General features: G+C 42.0%; 1 protein-coding gene across 2 annotated transcripts in view; it reads right to left on the minus strand.

Annotated features, from left to right (window-relative positions):
• Positions 1-3,613: 3,613 nt before the first annotated feature.
• The window catches only part of amd1 (adenosylmethionine decarboxylase 1), a 44,042-nt gene continuing 28,924 nt past the window's right edge, over positions 3,614-18,731 (minus strand). For both annotated transcript variants that reach the window (XM_060849239.1, XM_060849232.1), the window contains 7 exons: positions 17,017-17,143; positions 12,287-12,389; positions 11,163-11,205; positions 10,553-10,697; positions 10,380-10,472; positions 9,069-9,224; positions 3,614-5,324 (listed from right to left, as the gene is read on the minus strand). In XM_060849239.1, coding sequence (XP_060705222.1) covers positions 5,184-5,324; positions 9,069-9,224; positions 10,380-10,472; positions 10,553-10,697; positions 11,163-11,205; positions 12,287-12,389; positions 17,017-17,143 — 808 coding nt within the window. In that variant the 3' untranslated portion in view covers positions 3,614-5,183. The remainder of the gene's footprint in view (positions 5,325-9,068; positions 9,225-10,379; positions 10,473-10,552; positions 10,698-11,162; positions 11,206-12,286; positions 12,390-17,016; positions 17,144-18,731) is intronic.

Here is an 18,731-nt window from a genome sequence, read left to right on the forward strand (position 1 = left end):
AGGTGCCACTAAAACAATGGTGTTTTGGAGGAGAGGACCGAGTCCATGGGACATGGATGTTGCTGGCTAGACCAATGTTTATCACGCACCTGCGGTGGTCCTCGACAGGGTGCCGGGTGAGCTGCTCCCTTCTCATCCATTTGGTGTCACTGACCATTGTGGAGTGTTATTAAGTGTGTTGTAGGGTTTTTACAAGACAGTTTGTTTGTTCTAACCTCTGTCCTGATCTGAAGTAGTTCTGCACAGGTTAGAACGAACAGCCCTTCTCACGATCCAGCATCAGCTTTGGGTCTGCTATGTGGCTGTCACGTTTATCATCACGAAACGTGAAAAACTAGAAGAAACCCACAAACATCCTTGCCTGCATAAAATTCATAAAGGGGAAGAGAACAATAACTGACTCCCCTTCTTGGATGCCACAGTAGAACAAAAGCCAATGGAGAGCCGCAGACCAGCATCTACAGAAAAGCCACACAGACTGACCAAATACTCAGCTACAGGAGCAACCAGCCCAAGACCCACAAACAGAGCTGCATCAGGGCACTATTTAAACAAGCCACAACACACTGCAGCACCAGGGAACCAGGAGAACCTGAAGAGAAATACTGATAAAACATATTCAGGAACAGGTACCTGATCAGTGCAGTCTGCAGATTCCTGCACAACAAATCTGAACAAGATGACAACAGCCCATAGATTCTAGCCACCCTACCATACAATGACATTTGAGATGACCACCAGACTACTCCAGTCCCTTGGCATCATGGGAGCCCAGAAACATACTACGATATTAGAACAACTCCTGATGACTTTAAAGGATCCTGTACCCACGGCCAGCAGAACCAATGTAATATACAAACTACCCTGCAAGGACTGCAACAATCACATTGGACAGATGGGCAGGAAACTCATCACCAGGATACATGAGCACCAACTAGCCACCAAAAGACACGACCAACTATCAATGGTGTCCACATACACCGACGAAGAGGAACACCAAAACTGGGACAGTATATCCATCCTGGGATAGGCTAAACAAAGACATGCACGGGAATTCCTACAGGCCTGGCATTCAAACCAGATACCCACTAACATACATATAGATTGGGACCCCATTTACGAACTTCACAGAAACAGTATTGATATCACCCACCACAACCAAGACAGATAAATAGCAAGTGGACAGAACAGTCACACTTCATCAGAAGCTCACTGATCTTACCTAGAATGGTGACGAAACGTCTGAAAACAAATTCACCAGCTCAGCGACCAAACAGATAACCTAAGCTACAAATCTTCTCCAAAATCTCTGGCCATTTTGGCAGTAAGCTAAAAAGTATACTATCTAAATGCTGAGAGATTGGAGAGCTTAAATGTAATGGGACCCTGAGTTCTTGTGCATGAATCACAAAAGGCTTCTGTGCAGGTATAGCAATTAGGAAAGCGAATAGAACCATTATCACAAAGGGAAACAAAGGTTTCTCAGTTGACCAGGAGTGGTGAGACTGCCTGAGTACTGTCCAGACTGGTCCCCTTACAGAAAGATGTAAATGCATTGGGAGGCAGTGTACCTCCAAGGAAACACTTTAACCAGACTAATTAGGGGGTTATTTTATGAGGAAATGTTGGACAGGCTAGGCTTATATCTGGATTTTAAAAGCATAAGGCAACTTAATTGAAACATAGAAGATCCTGAGGGATCTTAAAATAATAAATGTGGAGACGATGTTTTCCCTTATGGGTGAATACGGATCAAGGGCTCATCGCTTATCAAGGGTCACCCATTCATAACAGATTTGTTATTGAGGACTATCTCTTTGGAACTCATTCTCAAAAAGGTAGCAAGAGTCATAGTCATACAGCACGGAAAAAGACCCTTCAGTCCAACTGGTCCATGTAAAACATAATCCAAAAGTAAAACTAGCCCCACCTACCTCTCCTAACAGTTTTAAGGCAGGGAGTGACAGATTCTTGTTAAGCAACTAAAAGGTTATCTGGGGTAGATAGGATTGCAGATCTAAGATTACAATCAGATCAGCCTTAATCTTGTCAGATCCACACCCCCCACCAACCCAACCTCCACCCCCGGCACCTTCCCCTGCAACCGCAGGAAATGTAAAACTTGCGCCCACACCTCCACACTCACTTCCCTCCAAGGCCCCAAGGGATCCTTCCATATCCGCCACAAGTTCACCTGTACCTCCACACACATCATCTATTGCATCCGCTGCACCCGATGTGGCCTCCTCTATATTGGTGAGACAGGCCGCTTACTTGCGGAACGCTTCAGAGAACACCTCTGGGCCGCCCGAACCAACCAACCCAATCACCCCGTGGCTCAACACTTTAACTCCCCCTCCCACTCCACCGAGGACATGCAGGTCCTTGGACTCCTCCACCGGCAGAACACAACTACACGACGGCTGGAGGAGGAGCGCCTCATCTTCCGCCTGGGAACCCTCCAACCACAAGGTATGAATTCAGATTTCTCCAGCTTCCTCATTTCCCCTCCCCCCACCTTGTCTCAGTCGGTTCCCTCAACTCAGCACCGCCCTCCTAACCTGCAATCCTCTTCCTGACCTCTCCGCCCCCACCCCACTCCGGCCTATCACCCTCACCTTGACCTCCTTCCACCTATCCCACCTCCATCGCCCCTCCCCCTAGTCCCTCCTCCCTACCTTTTATCTCAGCCTGCTTGGCTCTCTCTCTTATTCCTGATGAAGGGCTTATGCTCGAAACGTCGAATTCTCTATTCCTGAGATGCTGCCTGGCCTGCTGTGCTTTGACCAGCAACACATTTGCAGCCTTAATCTTGCCAAGTTGAAGAGCAGAGTAGGTGTAAGTGACTGAACGGTATACAGAACAATCTCAGTTACCTGAGCATTGATATCTGAATTTCGGATTATCCAAACAAGATCTCAAGGTCCTGATGCTTGGGCAAACTGTTATCCAACCATTTGATTATCTGAAAAAAATACACCCTGCCCATGTTGTTTGGATAATTGAGGTTGTCCTGTACACCTAATTCCTGTGAAATGTTTCCTTGCTGGAAAGTCTAGGTCCAGGGTTACTGTTTTAAACTGAGTGACTGCCCACTTTAGACAAACAGAAACCTTCTCTCAGACGAGTGACTTAGAATTCTAAAAGGTGATGTAAGCAGAAGCTGTGCTTTTTTAAAAAATAAACAATCTACCTTTTTTTTAAAAAAACAAGCGGAGGAAACGTTATCCTGGGTAGGTAGGCCTGTGCAATAATCATTACTGAAAGGCTGAGCAATTTCAAGGTGCAAAGGGCCTGCTCCAAATTTGCAGTTAAACCCATTGGGTTTGACACAGAACAGCATTTGGAGGTGAATTGACTTCATGCGAGGATAGGGCCTCCCCAGCTCTTACAAAGCTCTGCCTAACATTAGCATGTGGGCAGATCCCCAGGATTCAAATTATCCAGATTTTACTGTAATCAGTTTTTATTCTTTCAAATGTTACTTGACTGTTGTACATCTAATATTGTATTAACCCCACATTTAACATGCAAGACAAAATAACTAAGTTGGCCTGAGTTCACTGCACTGAGATAAATACTGAGGCAATGAACAAAGCAGATGTCAAATTAATAGATTCCATAAATCTTAATTTTATTAAGCATTTTGTTTGCAGTATAGACAAAAGATTTCAGAAGTTGAATTAAAATATTTTAAACAACTTGGCAACAAAGTTCTAATGGCGCCAAAATTTCCCCCTTAACAGATACAATGAAATGTAATGAGCAAAACTTCATCTTTCACAGTAAAGGCTACAAATCAGTATTCAAATTCTCTATCAAAAAAGGTAATAACTGTTTCAGTTAACTGTAATATGTGTAAGCATCTCAATCCATATCAAACTGGAATAAAACATTTTGGAAATGGAAAGCTATGGAACCTCAGCACTGAAGAATAGAATGTCTTTATTAATAAAGAATGATTGGTCCACAAACGAGTTGGCAGTCTTTACAGATGTTTTCAATGCCACAGTAATCACTGCCAATAACAGTTTATAAATTGAACCTTATAATTAATAAATGTGGTGAAATATACCAACCATTTAAACAAACAGATCTGTAATTAAATGGTACCAACCAACCGAGAGTGTTCCCCCCATTTCTGGGAAAAATGCCATATCATGTTCCTATGCGTGCTTATCAAAACTCAGAACCCCTGCTAAAAGCTAGCCCAAATTTCCAAAAATCAGTAGTCATGAACTAAAACAGTGAAGGTATTTTTAACACCGATAATTAATACCCCATCTTACTGATCATATCTTATGGCCATGCCATTTCTAGTGTCCATACTATCTGCACACACCCTAACAAATTAACAGAAGTAGTGTATTAAGTGAGACAGGAAAAAAATACACAAGGTGTCATGGGATTTTCACAATACACAAGGAATTATGGTTACTTACAGCAAAAGTGACTGTAACTGAAGTAGGTTCTATATTGCCTATTCATTTTTAAATGGGGAAAATCATACGAAACAACTGGAGTCGGTGATTCCTGGCGTACTTAAAGTAGAATGCGCAGTTTTTTCAGCCAATGAATACTTACTGCTCATGAAGTAATCCATTATTTCCCAGTGAGAAACTAGTTTGCTAAAGAATTAAAGCTAAACAAGAATCCTAACATAATATACTAGTCATATTAGGAGTCTGCTCAAATTCCTGGGCATATGGTCAACAGGAACAATTGAAGAACTTCTGATTCTTTAACGACATCTGATGGAGAGGAAACAAGCAAATAAAATGTTCTAAATATACCAGGGCCCTCACCTAATGAGGCCGGAAACCTTGTCTGTGGAGAATTTTTGGCGTCACTTGTAGAAAACCTATACGTTGTACATTTTTAAACTTGCAAGTGTTATATAATTGTAAACAATAAGCACCAAACTGCTCTACATGCACTTCAATATTACAGCAAGAATGACCTAGCATAACTAAACAGAGAAAAGAGCATCCATGCAAGATTTCCAACTCTTTGTTACAAGAACAGTTACATTTCAAACTTGACACGATTCTATTGTGGTTACATACAGGGCCTACAAAATGGATGAAATGGTGGCAGTGTGAAGTGTGGCCCTTACTAGCCTGAACTAGAGGACAGCCACCATTTACCTTGCACATTTTTTTACGTTTTTTCATCTTTGTTATTCAACTCTGCTGTCTCTGACAATTCTTGACATAACTAGAAAAGACAAAATTGTAATCATTGAACTGGGCACACTGGCGATCGAGGCGCTTGAATCCTTCAATTTTCTGGGGAGAAGAAAATGAATTGCGACATTTGGAATTCTGCAATGAAATAAAAACAACGCATTACAACAAAGGTGGGTCTTGCAATTTATAAACTCAAACATCCAGTGAATGCTATACAAAAGTTCCATGGAAAAGAACGCAACAGTTGCTGCTACTTTTTATAAAGAGTTTGAAAAATTCCAAAAAATGGATTAGTCTGCTCGACTTTTTATTCCTTCAGATGTAAGCATTGCCAACCCCTGAAAACCCTTGATGGCGTGACCTTATTCAACTTCGGCACTTTGCAGTGTAGGTTCCACCGAATATTAGAGAGTTGTAGGCTCCTGACCCAGCAAGTGAAGGAATGACCACATCGTTCCAAGTCACAAAAGGTTAAAAAAACTTTAAATATGATTCCAATATGTCTGCAGGCCTTGGCATAAGTGGCAACAGTCACATCCACAGAAAGTTCAATTGCAGAAACCTTGGTGAGTTGCTGCAGTTTACCTTTTAACTGGAACATTTAGCTGCCACTGTGCACAAGTAACCCACGGTGTCTTAGATCTGTCTAAAAAGCCTCATTTAAGAAATGAATAATATTCCAACAGATTACGGATTTGGACTTTGGAGATGGTGTCCAAGCTTGGGTAGTTCCGATGATCACTGTTTGTTACAGCATCTGATTTGCTCCTGACAGCACAGTATTTACAGCTAGTCCAATTCAGTTTCTGGTCAAAGGTATCTCTTGCAATGCTCACAGACGAGAATTGAGCGATGGCAATGTTACAGAATCTCTTCGGGCAAATGGGCCATTGTCTGGGATCAACTGTTACTTACCATACATGCAACCAAACCGGAATGCTAGCCACTTCTTGGAAAGATAGAAACCAAGAACAGAAGATTCAATATGATCACAGCTCATGTGCAATTTCAATGCCATAATTCCACTTTCTTCCTATGTTTTTAAAAATCCAAAAAAATTAGCAATCTCTCAAGTATAGTTGAGTGTCCCACCTACACAGACTTGCAGCAAATTCTACAGCTGACCACCCTATGAACGAAATGCCCATAACTTCAGTCCTCAAATGACTGCTATTTGAGAACACATTCTTTTGTATATACACACCCTCTGATATATCACTATTTAATAGTCTGCACTTCTGCATTTCACATTGATGTGCATGTCACATTTATCCACATTATATTGTATCTGCCATGTGTTTCCTCCTACACTCAACTTGCCGAGATCACACTGAAGCGTCCTTTCATCTTCACAACTCAATCCCACCTGGTTTTGTTCTCAAACATAGAAATATTGCAATTGGATCCTTTATCCAAGTCATTTATATGTATTGCCTATAGCTGGAGTCAATGACCTGACCCTTGCAACACGTTACTGCCTGCCAGCTGGAAAAAGACATTTATTCCCATCCTGTTTCTGGTCTGTGAACTGTGCCAGTACATTACCCTAATCCACATGCTTTAACATTGGCCAGTAGCCGATGTGGAACCTTGTCTAAAGCCTTCCTGGAATCCAAATACATATTCACTGGCTCCCACACATTAATTCTATTAATTACATTGTCAAAAAAACTCGAAGATTTGTGAACCATGAATTCCCTTTCTTTTATGCAGAGCTGGTACAATTACTACATTTCAAAGGCATCTGGATGGCTATATGAATAGGAAGGGTTTAGAGGGATACAGGCCAAGTGCTTGAAAATGAAACTAGATTAATTTGGGATATCTGGTCTGCATAGATGAGTTGGACCAAAGGGCTTATTTCCATATTGTAAATCTCTATGACTCCATGACCTTAATCACATGAATGCTTTCCAAATGTTATTACCTACTTTATAAGAGCGAGCATTTGCTGCTTAGCTGGCTCATTGATCCAGGTACGTAACTTTCATTTTAGAGCTCTTGTGGCACAGTGCTAGTGTCCTTACCACTGAGCCAGGAGGTCCAAGTTCAAGTCCTACCTACTCCATAAGTAGATAATATGTGTGAGTAGTTAACAAAATATCTAAACTCCAGCATTGCCTCCAATACTGATGGGATGCTAATTGCTCCATAATTCTGTTCCTTCCTTTTAAAAAGTATGTAGCTTACAATTGCCACCCTCCAATTCACAGGGATTGCTCCAGAACCTATTATACCTCAAGGCTGTTTCATTCCGTACTCTGCATTGCAGATTGACAAGTCCCAGGATTTATCTGTCTTTAGCCCTATAAACAGAGCACTGTTTTTTTAAATTAAACTAATTGATTTTCTTCAATTCTTCCCCCCGCATCATAACTTTGGTTCACTAATATATCCTAGAAATTGGGTCCTTTCTTATGACAAGGAGCAAAATGGGTTCAATTCTTCTGTCTTTCCTGTTCCGTTATCATTCCCCCCTTTCTATCATAGGACCCCTACAGTGTGGAAAGCAGGTCATTCTGCCCTTTTGAGTCCACACCAACTCTCTGAAGAACATCTCTACTCTATTTCCCATGGCTAACCTACTTAGCCTGCATATCCTCAGACACTATGGACTAGCATGGCCCATCCACTTAACCTGCACATCTTTGGACTGTGGGAGGAAATCTATGCAGAAGTGGGGAGGACTTGAAAACTCCACACACACAGGTGGCCAAGGCTGAAATTGAACCTGGGTCCTTGGCACTGTAAGACAGCAGCACTAGCCATCGAGCCACTGTGCCACCCCTGACTGTAAGGAACTTGCATTTGTCTTTACAAATACCTTTTTCTTTATATTTTTACACAAGTTTTAACTTTTAATACAAGTTTACTCATACTCCAATCCCATATTCCCTGATCCTTCCCTTCCTCTTTTGCTGACTTTAAAATTGCTACCAGTCCTTAGTCTTGCAACTTTTCGTGGCAATTTTGTGTCAATTCTTTGATCTCATGCTGGTTGAGCCACCTTCCCTTGTTTTTGTATTGCTCTGTATAGAGATTGACTGCTTCACTATTTGAGGAGATGCAAATGGAAGCGAACACTCATTATCTGTAAACATGCCCACTACTGATGTTATAAAGAGAATGTCCTTGATGAAACAGCAGCACCTGGGTGCTGAGATGATTAGCCTCTATCAACAAACACTGAGTTGGATCCCATTTACTACCCTGAGAAAAAGAACAGGAAATAACCACCATAAGTGACATCACCAACCTAAGGACACCCAAACAAATAGAAAGCAGGCTACACCACCAGTGCTTCATCTGAGCCTCATGTCGAATTTCTGCATTTCTAGTCAAGTTGCAACAAACTATGTAGCCATTGTCACATTGCGCTTGTTGTAACTTCTACTCTAAATGCTTTTTAAACTCCGATGTTTCTAACAGTATTCGGAAGAAATGTTGGCAAATCTTTAAAAGTGGATCCAGTCCTGAAATATATGCATTATTGGGAATGTCAGAAATTAATACTTATCCCCTGTTATGTGAACTGTAACAGAGCAGACTTTTAAGGGCAACAGGCTACTTAAAGGACGTCAGTGAAATAACTGAATATTTACAGCAATCTGGTGACTTTTATTACTTAAATATATCATTTTTATTTCCCGATTTGAGAGAGATGGTTCAAAATTTGAACCTGCCATGGTCGGGATTTAAGCATAAGTGGTCCAATACACTTGGTCTTTTCTCAATCAAAGATCACCTGAAATATTAGCTCTAGTTTCTCCTGGCACAAATACTGCTCTCGTCTGAGGGCTCTAAGCATTTGTTTACTTTATTTCAGATGTCAACCATATGCTGTACAAATTTGTTTTACAGAAAAACCTAGAATCTCACCTGGTTAACAAAAAGGGTTGTGACAAATTTCCCTGGCTTGAAGACATCTACCACTTTTCTGATTAGGTCATCGTAAGAAGTCTGGGCCAGGTTAGTCTCAAAGCTAACATAGGAGAAGTCTGGCTCTGGGGTGATATGAATTGTCCAGTAAGTTCCCTAAAAAGACAAAACATTATATGACTTATTTCAATTAAGTTATAATTACTTTATTAATTCCATAGAAAAGATTCTAAAGTCAAACATTTCTCCTGCATTATTTGCATATTACATTAGTGGTCCTGAAGTAGCACAAAACAGCCAAGTGAATTTTAAAGTCTGTTCCTTAGCCTACTCCAGATTTCAGTAACATATCAGAACCTTCAAGTGTTTTCATTTCTCCTTCAGGATTTTGATATATTTATATTGTCAGATGATCGCATTTAAAAATTAATTTCTAAGCAACTGGTAAGCTCATTCAACTAGGTTGTTTTAAAACAGCTATGTATGCTATTAAAAAGATATTTTATGTACTAGAAGGATCCCACAGGAAAACATATTTAAAGATCTGTCCCATAACTTTGAAGAGAAAGATCCTCATTCCATAAAAACTCAACTCTGGTAGGACACATTGTAATCCACAATTGTTCTCAATACAGCATGATCTGCAGCCAATAGTAACCAAGTGTGATTTCCTTTTGCATTCAGGACAGCTACATCCTGTGAGTGCACAGATCACTTTGCAACTATCTTGTCTGCAAGATCAGAAAATATACTGGTCTGAGATGTGAATACCCTTACTTCAAAGTTCACAAAAGCATCATTTCCAAAACAAGGAAAAGAATCTTCACTTGCAATACACTTCAGCTTGAGAGATATGGCAAGTCTCGTGTTTAAACACTGCAACCTGAACAAGCTACATTGTCTAGGCCATCGAAACCACTCAATAGCCAGCATCCCAAAATGACTTTTCAAATGAAATGCTTGTCAACTGAAATGCTTGTCAAGTGTATAAACCTTGAACAAATTGCATAGCTGATTAAAAAGCTATCTGAGCACACTTCATTCAGAAAATGTGAAAAGGGCACAGTATTTCACACAATGGACAACTGTCATTGACTCTTACAAAATTATTTCTCTTGGCTAAAAACATTAATTTGTATTAGTCAGTTAAACTTTGGGTGCTTATAGAATAAGTCAAGGCATGCTCATGAGATGCAATGCCTTCTAACTTTGAGACATTTTCATTTGAAGAGGAGGGAAGTGGGAGGACAGGAGGGAGGAGACACACAGATAGGAAAAAAATTAGAAGTTCAAGATAGGACGCAAACTTACATCCACTTTCATTCCATTCATTGAATACCCACAAGGATCGAACAGTGTGGCATCAATGACTGAACCTGGTATCAGGTCACGAATTCCACTCATCTTAAAAAAAAACGCCACATTTCAGCTTCCAGAGATTAAAAAAAAATGTTTTTAACCTTTAAAGTTTATTTCATACATACTCGAGTGACATCATTTACAGTAACACCATCTTTCATGAAGAACTGGTCCATGACAACTGGATCAAGCTCGCTCATCAGAACCTCAAGTGTCTGATCCGGCTGTTTGATCCCACTATCCTCTGGCATATCCAGAGTGTAAAGATACCTAGATCAAATGTAAATGACAATATCTGAATGAAACTTTACATTAAAAATTCATAATTGGTAAGCATTCTGCAAAATGCACTTCTACAGAACTCAACTATGAGACCTATCACTTAGAACAGAACAACTGCTTAAGACTTGTAAACAGAACTATGTGGGAATATGATTATGATTTGAGCTTAAGGCTGACTTTCAGTGTTTGAAATACAAAAAAGTTGTCATTCTGAAGTACAACACAATTGCACCAACCTGGACACAGCCTACGTCATCTGTAACTAACCTAACTTCACATTAAGCAGGGATAGAGAGTTGGCAAAGTCATACGTGACTTATTGTCTTGTTCTCTTTCCTCTGTTCTGATGGCATGTTCCTGAAACTTCTCCAAAACAATGGTTAAAAGGTCAAATCAGAGCACTGAATTAATTGGATCACGTCCATAAAAATTTGCAGAAAGATTTCAGCTTACCAGCAATCAGAATTCATACGTCCCATGCAATAGGCCGCCCCATCTAGAGTGAATAAATGCTCATGGTTAGAGACCAATATGCTACAATAATTTCAGTTTCCAAGTCAAGCACCATCTTTTTGAATTGACTTGTAAAGCAAGATTGATGGGTGGCCACAGATGATAAACTTTTTATGTTTTGATACAGGTAGGCAACTGAACAGACTATAGCAGTTTTGGCATATCCAGATTCTCCTGAAAAAATTCTCAAGATACTGGTGAAATGTGATTAGACAATCATCTGTTGTGTTCAAATCAGTTTGATACACATTCCAGCCGCTGCTGGCGACAACAACCAAACATGAGCTCATTTCTACTGGTTATGGCTTTCTGCTGCTCCAACGCCATGACCACCAGTATCCCTCACTACCTATCTCCCACCTGCAAGTGGCCCTTAAACACTGAAATAGTAACGTGTTTTCCCCTTGTACGCTGACAATATCCAGTTCTATCTCACTCAACTCTTCCAGAATTACTAGCTGCATGTGTAACATCCACTATTAAACTGAGAAATTTCCAATTAAATAAGTCATTGTCTTCACTGTCGATTCTACATCCCAATCTCCTGAATCTATTACATAAATGCTACCCTTGAATAATGTTACCCCTCCAAATTGCTTCCAATTTTTTTTTTTGAAAGTCACTATTTTTCAACTTCAGCACACAATCTGGCATCCTGCAGCCTCATCTCTAACAGCTGGCACATTATATTTATTTGCTTCAATGTTTATCATCAATATGTCTACTGTTACAAGTGACATATACCTACAGATGCAGCCTTTAGATCGGAATTTTTGTTATCAAAGTAATATAGAGTCTTGATTGCTGAATTATTCCTAGGTTCACTCTTCTCTACCATTCACTTCCCCTCATTTTCAACTACTTTGTGGAGACAGGACGCTAATGTGCAGAATGCTTCATGGAACATCCCTGGAAACGTTGATTTTCCTGCTCCTCAGATGCTGCCTGACCTGCTGTGCTTTTCCTGCACCACTCTTCAACCTTGTTTCACATACTTTCAAATTTACAAACCGATTCAGCACTGAAGATTTTATTAGCTTCAATAATTTCTGAGTTGAACTTACTTGGGAACACCATATCCAGAAATTCTACCTCCTCCTGAAAGTTCCTATGTGGGTATTCCTGATGTGCTGGCTTCACAAAGTTTTTGCGGGAATAGAAGAAATCCTGTATTTAAGATACACACACAGATTTCAATTAAGTGGATTTAGAGCTTTTACAGCACAAGTAGGGACTCTTAAAATTAGCTGCTAAATGTTCAACAAATGGTGAAGACAGGACATATGGTGTTACTTCCTAACAATGTGCTAGTGTCAGTTTTCTTTTCTTAAAACGTTTGGCTGCAGTCAGGAGGTTCCAGAGATTGATAGAAGCCAATTTGTGCAGATGTGATTTAAGGATTATGAAACACTGAATTGTGAAGTATGTCAATTATATTATGCTGCATGCCAAAACACTATTAGAACTAAATCATTATAACAGATATCATTTCATCCCCTGTATATACATTACAATCGTTTGCATTTCAGTTTCTTGTGCCACCACTCTAACTTTCAATAGTTCACTTGTTAGCTATACCCAATATGACAGTTGAATGTTCCTCCTGCAGAATGCGGGTGCCCCTGCTGACTACATCTGCAGGAAGTGCACTCAACTCCAGCTCCTCGAAAACCACGTTAGAGAACTGGAGCTAGAGCTGGATGAACTTTGAATCATTCAGGAGGCAGAGGGGGTTATTGAGAGGAGTTACAGGGAGGTTCTTGTACCTGAGGAGTGGCTACAAGGCAGATGGGTTACAGTCAGGGGACAGAAAGGGAACTGGCAAGGCAGTGCAGGGATCCCCTGTGGCCATTCCCCTCAACAATAAGGATACCGTTTTGAGGGGGGCCGACTTACCGGGGAAAGCTGTGGGGAACAGGGTTCTTGCACAGAGTCTGTCCCTGCTGCTCAGAAGGGAAGGGGGAAGAGGAGCAGAGCAGTAGTCATTGGGGACTCCATAGTTAGGGGGACAGATAGGAGGTTCTATGGGGACAAGAGAGACTCACGGTTGGCTCCCAGGTGCCAGGGTTCGTGATGTCTCTGATCGTGTTTTTGGGATCTTTAAGGGGGAGGGGGAACAGCCCCAAGTCATGGTCCACATAGCCACCAATGACATAGGCAGGAAGAGAGATGGGGATTTAAGGCAGAAATTCAGGGAGCTGAGATAGAAGCTTAGAGTTAGGACGAACAGAGTTGTCGTCTCTGGTTTGTTGCCCATGCCACATGCTAGTGAAGCGAGGAATAGGGAGAGAAAGGAGATGAACATGTGGCTACAGGGATGGTGTAGGAGGGAGGATTTTGGATAATTGAGGCTCTTTCTGGGGTAGGTGGGACCTCTACAAGCAGGATGGTCATCATCTGAACCAGAGGGATACCAATATCCGGGGGGGTGGGGAATTCACTAAGGCTATTGGGATGGGTTTAAGTGGGTTTAAACTAATCCAGCAGGGGAAAGGGAACCAAAATTGTAGTTACGAGTATAGAAAAGAGTAGGGAGAGTATGGAGAGTAGGGAGGTCCAAAATCAATTTTCAGGGATGCAAGCTGGCACCGGCAGCAAGAATTGGTTTGAAGTGTGTCTACTTCAACGCCAGGAGCATCCGAAATAAGGTGGGTGAACTTGCAGCATAGGTTGGTACCTGGGACTTCAATGTTGTGGCCTTTTCGGAGACTTGGATAGAGCAGGGACAGGAATGGTTGTTGCAGGTTCCAGGATTTGGATGTTTCAGTAAGAACAGAGAAGATGGTAAAAGAGGGAGAGGTGTGGCATTGTTGGTAAAGGACAGTATTACAGTTGTAGAAAGGATGTTTGGGGACTCGTCAACTGAGGTAGTATGGGCTGAGGTTAGAAACAGTAAAGGAGGTCACCCTGTTTGGAGTTTTCTATAGGCCTCCGAATAGTTCCAGAGATGTAGAGGAAGGGATAGCAAAGATGATTCTCGATAGTAGTGAGGGAGACAGGGTAGTTGTCATGGGGGACTTCAACTTTCCAAATATTGACTGGGAACACTATAGTACAAGTACTATAGATGGGTCAATTTTTGTCCAGTGTGTGGAGGGCTTCCTGACAGTATGTAGACAGGCCAACAAGGGGTGAAGCCACATTAGATTTGGTACTGGGTAATGAGCCCAGCCAGGTGTTAGACTTGGAAGTAGGTGAGCACTTTGGTGATAGTGATCACAATTCTGTTATGTTTACTTTAGTGATAGAAAGGGATAAATGTATACCACTGGGCAAGAGTTACAGCTGGGGGAAAGGCAATTACGATGTGATTAGGCAAGATTTAGGAAGCATAGGATGGGGAATGAAACTGCAGGGGATGGGCACATTAGAAACATGGAGCTTATTCAAGGAAAAGCTCCTGAGTGTCCTAGGTAAGTACTTACCTGTCAGGCAGGGAGGAAGCTGTAGAGCGCGGGAGCCGTGGTTTACGAAGGAAGTGGAACCTCTGGTCAAGAGGAAGAAGGCGGCTTATGTTAGGATGAGATGTGAAGGCTCAGTTAGGGCACTTGAAGATTACAAGATAGCCAGGAAAGACCTAAAGAGAGAGCTCAGAAGAGCCAGGAGGAGACAGGAGACGTTGGTGATGGATAGGATCAGGGTAAACCCTAAGGCTTTCTATAGGTATTTAAGGAATAAAAGAATAACGAGAGTAAGATTAGGGCCAATCAAGGATAGTAGTGGGAAGTTGTGTGTGGAGTCAGAGGAGATAGGGGAAGCACTATTTTTCAACAGTATTCACTCTAGAAAGCAACAATGTTGTCGAGGATGATATGGGGATACAGGCTACTAGACTAGATGGGATTGAGGTTCACAAGGAAGAGGTATTAAAAATCCTGCAGAGTGTGAAAATAGATAAGTCCCCTGGGGCAGATGGGATTTATCCTAGGATCCTCTGGGAAGTCAGGGAGGAGATTGCCGAGCCTTTGACATTGATCTTTAAATTGTCATTGTCTACAAGAATAGTGCCAGAAGACTGGAGGATAGCAAATGTGGTTCCCCTGCTCAGGGAGGGGAGTAGAGACAACCCTGTTAATTATAGACCAGTGAGCCTTACTTCAGTTGGTGGTAAAGTGTTGAAAAGGTTATAAGAGATACGATTTATAATCATCTAAAAAATAATAATTTGATTAGGGATAGTCAGCACAGTTTTGTGAAGGGTAGGCCTCAAACCTTATTGAGTTCTTTGAGAAGGTGACCAAACAGGTAGATGAAAGTAAACTGGTCAATGTGGTGTATATGGATTTCAACAAGGCGTTCAATAAGGTTCCCCACAGTAGGCTATTGTACAAAATGCAGAGGAATGGGATTGTGGGAGATTTCGCAGTTTGGATCAGTAATCGGCTTGCTGAAAGACACAGGGTGGTGGTTGATGGGAAATGTTAATCTTGGAATCCAGTTACTAGTGACGTACCGCAAGGGTTGGTATTGGGTCCACTGGTGTTCGTCATTTTTATAAATTTCAATTTTTTTTAGGGCGGCACGGTGGCACAGTGGTTAGCACTGCTGCCTCACAGCACCAGAGACCCGGGTTCAATTCCCGACTCAGGCGACTGACTGTGTGGAGTTTGCACGTTCTCCCCGTGTCTGCGTGGGTTTCCTCCGGGTGCTCCGGTTTCCTCCCACAGTCCAAAGATGTGCGGGTCAGGTGAATTGGCCATGCTAAATTGCCCGTAGTGTTAGGTAAGGGGTAATGTAGGGGTATGGGTGGGTTTCGCTTTGGCGGGTCGGTGTGGACTTGTTGGGCCGAAGGGCCTGTTTCCACACTAAGTCTAATCTAAAAAAAAAACCTGGATGAGGGCGCAGAAGGGTGGGTTAGTAAATTTACAGACAACACTAAGGTCGGTGAAGTTGTGGATAAGTGACGACGGATGTTGTAGGTTACAGAGAGCCATAGATAAGCTGCAGAGATGGGCTGAGGGATGGCAAATGCGTTTAATGCAGACAAGTGAGGTGATTCCTTTTGTCAGAGTAACCGGAGTACTGGGCTAATGGTAAGATTCTTAGTAGTGTAGTGAGCAGAGATCTCTGTGTCCAGGTACACAGATCCTTGAAAGTCGCCACTCAGGATGACAGGTCATTAAGGCGGCATACAGTGTTTTAGCTTTTTTTTATTAATAGAGGGATCGAGTCCTGGAACCATAAGGTTATGCTACAGCTGTACAAAACTCTGATGCGGCCACAACTGGAGTATTGTGTATAGTTCTAGTCACCACATTATGAGGAGATGTGGAAGCTTTGGAAAGGGTGCAGAGGAGATTTACTAGGATGTTGCCTGGTATGGAGAGAAGGTCTTACGAGGAAAGGCTGAGGGCTTGTTTTGTTGTTGGCTGTGGCTTGTGGCTGTTTTCGTTGGAGAGAACAAGGTTGAGAGGTGACTTAATAGAGACATACAAGATAATCAGAGGGTTAGATAGGGTGGACAGGGAGAGCCTTTTTCTAATTATGGTGACGGCGAGCAAGAGGGGGCAAAGCTTTAAATTGAGGGGAGATAGATATAGGACAGATGCCAGAGAGTAGTAAAGGGTATGGAATGCTTTGCCTGCAACAGGAGTAGATTCGCCAACTTTAAGTGCACTTAAGTCGTCGTTGGACGAGAATATGGACATACATGGAGTAGTGTATGTGGGATGGGCTTCAGATTGGTATGACTGGTCGGCGCAACATCGAGGGCCGAAGGGCCTGTACTGCACTGTAATGTTCTATGTTCAAATGTGGATTACGTGCAAGACCTACGAAAAAATGTCAAAGTTACCTGAATGGAATCAAAGCCGCAGTACTCACGAGCAAGTTCCAACAGGGGTTCCAGTGCTTGCAGTAAGAGGGTGGTACCGCATGTCTTCAAAATGAAACGTCTCTTGGAGACAAACATGCTACTCTCACTGTAAAACAGACAAAATTAAAAAAATTAAAGATGATCCCCCACATCTCAACTTTTGGAGTTCTTTGGCAATTTAAACAAACTTTTAAAACAGGATATTGTTCACCATTACCATCTGAACGTCATACAAAGCTACCACCTAGAAAGAACTTTTGAAAACTGATTGGAGGCAGATGTTTGCAGGTAAAAGGACGGCTGGAAAATGGGAAGCCTTCAGAAATGGGAGAACAAGAATCCAGAGAAAGTATATTCCTGTCAGGGTGAAAGGGAAGGCTGGTAGGTATAGGGAATACTGGATGACTAAAGAAATTGAGGATTTGGTTAAGAAAAAGAAGGAAGCATATGCCAGGTATACACAGGATAGATCGAGTGAATCCTTAGAAGAGTATAAAAGAAGTAGGAGTATACTTAAGAGGGAAATCAGGAGGGCAAAAAGGGGACATGAGATAGCGTTGGCAAATAGAATTAAAGAGAATCCAAAGGGTTTTTACAAATATATTAAGGACAAAAGGGTAACTAGGGAGAGAATAGGGCCCCTCAAAGATCAGCAAGGCGGCCTTTGTGTGGAGCCACAGAAAATGGGGGAGATAGAACATAGAAAGATACAGCGCAGTACAGGCCCTTTGGCCCTCGATGTTGCGCCGATCCAAGCCCACTACCTACACTAGCCCACTTTCCTCCATATGCCTATCCAATGCCCGTTTAAATGCCCATAAAGAGGGAGAGTCCACCACTGTTACTGGCAGGGCATTCCATGAACTCACGACTTGCTGAGTAAAGAATCTACCCCTAACATCAGTCCTATACCTACCACCCCTTAATTTAAAGCTATGCCCCCTCGTAATAGCTGACTCCATACATGGAAAAAGGTTCTCATGGTCAACCCTATCTAAACCCCTAATCATCTTGTACACCTCTATCAAGTCACCCCTAAACCTTCTTTTCTCCAATGAAAACAGCCCCAAGTGCCTTAACCTTTCCTCATATGATCTTCCTACCATACCAGGCAACATCCTGGTAAACCTCCTCTGCACCTGTTCCAGTGCCTTCACATCCTTCCTATAGGATGGCGACCAAAACTGCACACAATACTCCAGATAAGGCCGCACCAGAGTCTTATACAACTGCAACATTACCTCAGGACTCCGGAACTCAATTCCTCTATCAATAAAAGCCAGTACGCCATATGCCTTCCTCACAGCACTATTTACCTGGGTGGTAACTTTCAGAGGTGTGTGTACATGGACACCAAGATCCCTTTGCTCATCCACACTACCAAGTATCCGACCACTAGCCCAGTACTCCATCTTCTTGTTACTCTTACCAAAGTGAATCACTTCACACTTAGCTACATTGAACTCCATTTGACACCTTTCTGCCCAGCTCTGCAGCTCATCTATATCCCGCTCTAACCTGCCACATCCTTCCTCACTGTCAACAACTCCACCGACTTTCGTATCATCCGCAAACTTGCTCACCCAACCTTCTAGCCCCTCCTCCAGGTCATTTATAAAAATGACAAACAGCAATGGTCCCAAAACAGATCCTTGCGGAACACCGCTGGTAACTGCACTCCAAGATGAAACTTT

Source organism: Hemiscyllium ocellatum, chromosome 3 (assembly GCF_020745735.1).
Source record: "Hemiscyllium ocellatum isolate sHemOce1 chromosome 3, sHemOce1.pat.X.cur, whole genome shotgun sequence".
NCBI lineage: Eukaryota > Metazoa > Chordata > Chondrichthyes > Orectolobiformes > Hemiscylliidae > Hemiscyllium > Hemiscyllium ocellatum.